Below are 9,148 nucleotides of genomic sequence, written 5' to 3' on the forward strand. Positions count from 1 at the left end.
AAAAAAAAAAAAAAAAACAACAACAAGAAGAAACCAAAAAATGCCTCTGTCTAGTCTAAAAAATGATAGAACAAAAAACACTTGTCATGTAAATCTTCAAGCCCCTCCTCCCACTGATATAAAGTTCAAGGAATTTCTAGATTCTTTGTCCAGAGAATGTTTTAGGCCATAGTTGCCCTCTGGACCCTTCAGTCAAAAACGTCCTTCCTGAAACTTCCTCAGATGTCCACACTTTCCTGTCCTGTCAAACAGACAATTTCTGGAATAGGATAAATTATTTCTAAACTATAATCTGACAAGTCATGAAAAGTTAATTTCTGTTTTACTATAAATTACTGTGATTTCTCAATTTGTTTGGAATACTTGCCCCCGCTCTGAACTCACCCATGCCTAGTTTCCCTGACCAGATAACAACCCTTTCTAAAACCTTAGTTGTGCCTCATAAATCCTTGCTCCCCCTTACCAGATAACAACCTACCTTGAAATATCATCCTATGTAGATAATTAGCCTACTGTATCCTTTGTATTATGCTTGTCAAAATTCCGTTATCTGGAAGTTCTCAAGACACCCACTTTTGCAATTTTTTTTTTGCTATAAAACTGTGTTCCTGGAAAGCTGTGGTGCTTATCTCTAGCCTGGGATTTCTGGTAAGACAGTCGCTGGCTGGCCTTTGTGTACACAAATACAAGCTTACTTTAATTTGATTTAAAATTGGAGTCGATGATTTTTTTGTGTGTGGGGAACAACACTCAGGCCTTTTTATATTTTATTTTGAGATGGGGTCCGGCTGAGGTGCTTCAGGCCTTGCTAAATTGCTGAGAATGGCTTTGAACTTGTGATCTCCCTGCCTCATCCTCTAGAGATTCTGGGATTACAGATATGCATGTATAGGCATGTGGAGCATGGTGGCATACACTTGTAATTCCAGTGGCTATGGAGGCTGAGGTCAGAGAATCACAATTTCAAAGCCAGCCTCAGCAATTTAGCAAGGAACTGTTTCAAATAACAATAATAACAATAACAAAAAGGGCTAATGATGCAGCTCAATGATTAAATGCTCCCCCCAAAAGTATATTGAATCTCATTCTCAAGACCCGTTTGTATCTTTCCATTTCTGATTTTGAAAATGCATTCAGTAGAATTGTCCATTTTGATGTCTTTCCTTCCATACAATATCTCAGCATCAATCTTACTTTTATTTATCAGTCTCCTTCATAGAGCTCTATCTTCTTTCCTACAAGCTATTTCTCACTCTACAATTCCAGTATAGACAGGCCCTTCTGCTTGGAATGCTCTTTTCCTCTTGGAGGAGGCATGGAGCAGTGCTGCAGAGGGTATCAAACATGACAATGTAGGATATAACCAAGAGAGTGAAGCAGACCAGGGACAGAAGCGGAAATGTCTAATTCTGCAGCTTTTTAAATGCCTGGGCTTATCCATCTCCTCTTCCGAGTTCACTGTACTTAACACAGATAACTGTTCTGTCATCTTTCACAGGGCAGGGCCAGAAATATATCATTAACAGTTTTTCTATTGCTTAGAAAACAGTATGGTACATAGTAAATATTTAGAAGCAGAATGTTTCAAAATTGACTGAATTGAGTTAAGAAAATAAGTCATGTTTTTTGGTAGAACACGAAAGGGTAAAACAGACATCATTTTAAATTTTAATTGATTAGATATTCTTAGAGAACTATTTGTGCAGTCAAGCAAATGTTTGAATTTTTTTTTTCTTTTTTTGCTTAGGATCTCTCTAACTTGCTGAAGCTTGCTTTGAACTTCAGATTTTGCTGTGTTAGCCTCCTGAGCCACCAGGATTACAGGTGTGTGCCCCAACAATGAGCAAATGTTTGAAGTATTAATTTCTAAATAAGTTCATATGTTTTATAAGAATGGATATTTATTGGAACCAGAGAGTAAGAAAAAAATCCACTAAATTCAATGCTGAACTTTACCAAATAACCTCCACAAAGTTAACATAGAGTGATAGAAATCTTTTTAAACATTACACAAGTTAAAAAAATGATTTTAAAAAATAAATGCCAAACACCATCTTCTGTGTTATATTAAAGTGTTCTAGTTTTACATATTAATACATTGAAATATCATACATTGTTAACATAGAAACATTATGTTTACATATTGCACACATTTTAAGACAAGCAGCTACATGAAAAACATATTCATATCTAGGCATTACGTCTGTATTATGAACATTTCCATTTAAATCTTAAAGAAAAATATCTTAAAAATTCCAGTAATTTGGAGGGAATAATATTGATAATATTTTACATTTTCATTTTAATTATTTGAACAAGTATACAATAATGAAAACCTAAAAATAGCAGAAGAAATACGTAAAAATTAGAGATCACAAGCAATATTTACCTGTCCAGGGAGAAAACACTATTCTGACTGCACAGTCTCTTAATGGCTCCTTTCATTTCCTGATTCCTCAGAGTATAAATCATTGGATTAAGAAAGGGGGTGATTATAGAGTAAAACACAGACAGAAACTTATCTACAGAATAACTATTGAATGGAAAAGCATAGATGAAGATAGCGGGGCCAAAGAAGAGGATCACTACAGTGATGTGAGCAGAGAGTGTGGACACAGCCTTGGAGGAGGCCCTGGAGGAGTGCTGCCAGAGGGTGACAAACATGATGACGTAGGATATGACCAAGAGGATGAAGCACACCAGGGACAGGAGCCCACTGTCCACAATCACCAGGAGCTCCAGGACATAGGTGTCAGTGCAGGCCAGCTTGATGACCAGAGGGAGGTCACAGAAGATGCTGTCCACAACATTGGGACCACAGAAAGGTAAACCCACCAAGAAAACCATTTGGCTTGTGGTATGAATGAATCCAATTGACCATGACAGAACCAGAAACCCAATGAGCATCCTGCAGTTCATGATGATCTGGTAGTGCAAGGGCTTGCATATGGCCACATACCTGTCGATGGCCATAGCTATCAAGAGAGACATCTCACCACCCCCAAAGAAGTGCATAAAGTACATCTGGACCATGCAGCCCCACAATGAGATGGTTTTGCGTTTTCTGAGGAAGTCTGCAGTCACTTTGGGAGTTGCAACAGAGGACAGACATAGGTCAAATATGAGAGATTTGCCAGAAGGAAGTACATGGGTGAGTGAAGATGATTATCAAATATCACAGAGATCATTATGAGGAGGTTCCCCACTACAATGGCTACATAGACAAGTATGAAGATGGTAAGAAAACGTAATGGAAGTTCTTGAGAAATGGAAAGTCCCAGCAGGATGAATTCAGAAATACTTGAATTTTTGTTTAGGATAGCCATTTATCAATTTTCATGAGTTTCTTAGATGTCATCTGGAAGGTGGAAAAAAACATAAAAAATGACAGGGACTAACAAGATACCAAGACTAATCTTTACTTAAACATTTTATTTGTTATTTAGGGAGCCAACCCTTTTGTTAAGGTGACTGCTTTGTAGGTGTTCCTTGGTATTTTGTAGTCTGAGATATTTCACAGGGTAGAAAGTGAGTAGAAACTGTGGTGGATACCACTCCACATAGATCAAATTTGTCCTTTGGTTAACATGAGACAAAGTCAGTAGAACATGCTTAAACCTTGTCTGTTTTCATGTTCAGTTCCAGGCAGACTGTGAATGAATCCTTAGTTTAGAATGATACAAGAGGTGTTTGAGAAGAATCAGAGGAATACATTTTTATATATGAAATACTAAATATTACTTTTAACTTCCACTTTTTAAATTATTATTATATTTTTAAAGTTTTACTTTTTCCTGAATTCAAAAATAGGAACATAATCAAATTACAATTTTCATATAGATATGTTATGTATTTTACCTTCAAATAATGAGGAAACCATTGATTACTACTTTTAGTACTGCTAAATATAGCTGAATTTTCCACCTCTATAGTTTCGTAAGAAGAAAGAAAATTGTAAAAAAAAAAAAATCTACAATATGTACTATGGTTCCATGAAGAGAACTAATAAATTGCTATCCCATATTTTGATATAAAGAAAAACGTTGATAGAGTTACAGTAAGTTGAGATCAGACCATATTGCTGTGAAAGATTAAGGTTTTAGACTGAAACACTCTGATTCTCAAAAGTATATTAGCTTATCCCACACATTCCTAGCTCTTCAGTTTGTGTATCCAGTAAAGTAAGTGTATGTTGTCTATTCTTATTATGCAATTGTTGTAAAATTGCGTTAAAGACCATTTGTATCTGATATCCCTGTTTAACACGTTTTTCCATGTCGTGTTTGCATAGAAAAAACAAAATCATGGTCATTAAGACCAGAATGAAGTGAAGTTGACTCCTATAGTCCTGTTCAGCTTTTCTCCCTCAAGGAAGTTAAAGAGTGAGACAAATCATTAAACTTTGCTAAGGTAAACCAAAAACAGAAATAAAGTATATGATGTATTGTTTGACCCATGTGACATCTGTTAGTACTTGTCCTCTTTGTACCAAATATTTGCACAATGATTTTAACTTTCTTTAGCTTTTAACATTTTTAGGTATGGATATAAATAATAAACATTGTGTTACTAACTGAGGAGGAGTCAGCTAAGCTAAATAAATTTTAAAAATATGAACACTTACATTTAAGAGACTAGGTCAGTGAACAGTCTATATCAGTCCAATTAGGTCAGCACATTCCTCGTTTGGCCCCTGGTTGCTCTGTTTCCCGAGTCTCATTCTTATTGTTCTCAGCTGTATACCTTTATTTTGTCAGGGTCTAGACACAAACCTAATGAAAAATCATAAAAATTGAATCAAATGCATGTATGCTTTTATGCATTTTAACCTTTAAAATACAGTTTAGATTTTTATAGTATCATAATGTTAGCTACTGAAGTGAACATGTAACTATGTATATTTTTCCATGATAGTTAATATCGTGAGGCAAATATTGTATCATTAAAAATGACCTGCATTCTAACCATTTTTTTGAACCATGTTTGTGAAACCACCCTTTAAAGTAGCTTGAGAACTTCTAAAGTAATAGAATTTGAAAACAGAAAGCTTTCAATAGTTCTTTCTCACAGCTGAGAATTTTTACTCTGCTTTGTGCTCTTATACTAAGACAATTGTGTTCTTTGAATTAAACCTTCTGCAGTTTTTTTTTTTTATAATTAAGTATGCAAGTAAGTTAATTTGCAGGTGCAAATGGATCTGGCAAAGATCAAGTCTTAGACTTGACCTTTCATCATATTCTTGGCAGCTTAATAGGTTTTTCAAAAATATATTTTTAGTTGGAGGTGGACAAAATATCTTAATTTTTTAATTTACTTTTTTGTGTGCAGCTGAGGATCAAACTCAGTGTCTCACACATGCTAGGCAAGGGCTCTACCACTGAGCTACAACCCTAGCCTGTTAACAGAGTTTTAAATGTTGGGCATTTTTAGATTGTTGTCATAGGAAAATTAAAGTTCCTCATGTATTCCTCTCTATCATTTTTTTAATTTTTCAAAATCTGTGCGTTGTAATTACACATAACATTGGGATTCGTTATAACATAGCAATACATATATACAGCACAGTTTAATAAATGTAATTATAGCATCAATATTTTATGGACAGTAACATATTATGATTTTTAAGCCATGAATCAGGCATTATATCTTTGTGGTTTTATTATTTATCTCTCTTGAAATGATGTCATCCCTAAAGACAACAAAGTTACTTTCTCTATATCATATAATTATCCAAAGAATAAAATAATTCAATATAATCAGTATTGCTGAATAAGTCTAAAATACATAGATCTCTCATCTCTAAAAGCAAGACTTATTTGGTCTGAATTGATAATTTCTCAATTCTGCATACACATTGTTATGATGATTTTCATATTTTTATCCTGATTTTAGCAAGATAAAATTCATTTCATTTGAGTTTCCTCATTTCATCTCTTCTATAAGTCCTGATTTCAGCATTTTAATCTTTCTTATTTATGGACATATTTAACACTGCACATTAGTGTGATAGATGTAGTAAGTTGGTTGAGTCACATAGATGAGGATTTTATAACTTACCAGTTTGAAGTTGGACGTCAAAGGAGAATCATTATGAAATCCTGGATGCTCAATCTTCATCATCTTTATTTTCTACTCTGGACTTGCAAAAGGCAACAGTATATAAATGTATCCCTGGATAGAAGGCATGAAGGAGGAATCTCATTTGATTGCTATTAGATTCCTCAGAAAATGGCAGTAAGAAAGCAATGGGTATTGTTAAAATAGACCATTCCACATTACAGAAAATGAGACACCATTTCTCCCCTATCAAATTGGTAATTCACTAAAGGCAAAAATCAATACTCAGGGGGTGTTGGAAAAGTATCACTTGAGGCAAACAATAAGATTTTTGTATGGTGGCTATTATTTTCTTTTATTTTTTACAGTAAGTATCAATAATTGTTATACTAATACAAGATAAATGATTTATTCTAGATTATTTTAATTCTAAATTTTATCAAAAGTTGTACCAAGTGCTGTTTCCCATTCATTCATAGATCTGCAGACAAGTCTTGCTTATTTTAAGAAGTCCATTCTGTCATATACTTTATACGTACACATACAAGTGTGGTACATATCATATTATGTGACCCAGAGTCTTAGCTAAATATATAGAAGCTATTCAGTTGGTAGAGGAAAAATAAATAAAAAATATTCCCATTTGTTTAAAAAAAATATCAAAAGTGAATTTTTCACATTTAAACTATTTTTTTCTGAAATTTATAAATAAATAACTTTAAAATTAATGAGGTATGTTTTCATTACTGTAATTAATTGATTCCTCTAAAATTGTGCAATGTTTCCTTTATAATTTTTTAAGTTTACTGATAGACAAGGTTCTTCTTTGAGTTTATCAATTTTCTTCTATTTTTCGTCTATTTTTCTTTCTTTCTTTCTTTTTCTTTTCTTTTTTTTTTTAAATAAACTACCATGTGTTTCATTCTTAGTCATTGTATTTTATACCAAATGTCAACATCAGGAAACTTCAATGCTCACATACTGATCTAATCATTTAAATTTTTCTTGTATATCTTAGTATTTCTTTATGCATAAAGTTATTTTTATATGTCATTTCTTAAGATTTTCAATCATTATAGCATTAGAATTACAATAAGTGTAGGGAAAATGAACAACTGAAAAATTGAGTTTTTTCATCCAGAAAACATTTTATTGGTCTTTAAATACTTATCTTCTTTATACTTTATAAAAATTTTGTCATTATAATTTTCTCATAAATACAATTTGGTATATTTCATATTTTGTTATTGTATTTAATGCTGTTCCTTAACATAATTTATGTTATCTGCAAATGTAATTATTCATATATTTAAGGGTTAAGTAGAAAAATTATAAAAATGTCTCTCTCCTTCTCTGTGGGGTGGGGATGAGTTCTTACTATGTTGCCCTGGTTGCTCTCCAACTTCTGAGCTCAAGTGATCCTCTTGCCTATAGAGTGGCGAGAATTTCAGGCATATGCTACCATGTGACTCAATCTTGAGCACATTTTGTCCAATGGGTCATTGTGTTTTTACGTTAAAGATAAAGCAATCTACAAATATTAAAATAGCTTTCATTTTATTTTCTCATTGCTTTATTCAATTAACTGGAAGTTTTAGAAAAAATTGAATAACTGTGATGATTAATTCTTTATGGCAGAAATTGCTACTTTTCCAATCATGATTTTTCCTTCTTCCTTGATAATTGAAACCAATTTATTTGGAATTAATGAACTATATACTTTGGTGGGGTCTCAAACTCTGCCCACAAAGAGCCAGATTTTATCCACTTAGACCAATCAGAGCACTTCCATTTTCTCACAAGAGACCAGGTTAGCAATGCACATAGACCATGTGTCAGAGTTATACTGCTGAGTGCCCCCTTGCCACTCTCCCCTTAGTAACAGACATCTGAATTCATTTAGAACATATTTTATCATCTTCCTTGCAAATACAAATGGCAGATTACTTGAAAGCAATATTTTTGAGTGGCTATTTAGTGAAACTTCAGTATAGGGACTGGCTTGGTAGAGACTCACAGAGACTTTATCTCCCTCCAGCTCCACAATTCTCTGAGGGCTACTTAGTGAAAGCAAAATCACTGCACACATTTAAAATGAAAAAAAAATTGTTACTAAGCTGACAAAATGAGATTATAACCAGGGTACGTACAGGATATCCAAAGTTTACCATCTGATAGCCCCTACCATATCTAAATTGGAGTGGGAAGAGAAGTAGCATTACCATAACCTCCTTCTGAAGACATGTGATTACATGTATACTATTCAAGGATAATTTCCTTAATTCAAAGTTATAAACTTAATCACATCATAAAATTATTTTTGCATTATAATGTAAAATATCCATAGGTTTGAGGATTAGAATATGAACTTTGTGAAGTTAGTATTCTGCTTAAAACAGTTTATGTGAAGAGTCAAAAATATGGTAATTTTTTCCACATAAGAATTGGAGCCATGGACCTGATACAACTACTTCTTCAGAAGCAGTGTGCTCCAGTGGAGGTGAGAGGTGCAGGGAAGGAGATATTTCTTCCTCTCTTCCTACCTCCCTTTATTAATCTTCCCATGACTCCCAATTGTGACTATCAGAAAGCCAGGGTCCAACTAGGCACTGGAAATTCAGTCTTCATGGATTAAAGCATCCTGTAACAGAGCAAAGCTGATAAAATGAAACAATGAAAATATTGGGCTGGAAGACAAATGATTTCAGACATTAAACAGTTCTTTTACTTTTCATTATATCTAGAATATAAATTAAAGATGTGAAATTCCTACAGGCATTTTGTGACATTGAGAATAGAAGATACATGCTATGAGAAAAAAAGGAGTTATCAGTCTTTGATGATTTTCTGTGTCTATAATACAAACACTGGAATTATATGGATTTGTTTCACACTAAGAAATAATTCTAATTTATTTATAACCAAAATCTTAGTTTATTAATAGCAGAATAACAGGCGTGAATATGATTCTGGTTATGGATGTGTGAGACATAGTCATCTAAAATGTAGGTAATTTGAGTTTCCAATACTGTCTTATATGAGATGGGAGAAAAGCAGTATTTTCCCTTCCAGCATTAGGTCATTGTAAACC

At 33.4% G+C, this 9,148-nt stretch overlaps 1 protein-coding gene across 1 annotated transcript; it reads right to left on the reverse strand.

Moving 5' to 3' along the window:
- Positions 1–2,385: 2,385 nt before the first annotated feature.
- Positions 2,386–3,326, reverse strand: LOC125613377 (olfactory receptor 4K13-like). The gene is given in 2 exon segments (XM_048793618.1): positions 2,386–3,119; positions 3,122–3,326. Coding segments are annotated over 2 exon segments (939 nt in total).
- Between the last annotated feature and the right edge of the window lie 5,822 nt (positions 3,327–9,148).

The sequence above is a fragment of the Marmota marmota genome, unplaced genomic scaffold, assembly GCF_001458135.2.
Source record: "Marmota marmota marmota unplaced genomic scaffold, marMar, whole genome shotgun sequence".
In the NCBI taxonomy this organism is placed as follows: Eukaryota; Metazoa; Chordata; class Mammalia; order Rodentia; family Sciuridae; genus Marmota; species Marmota marmota.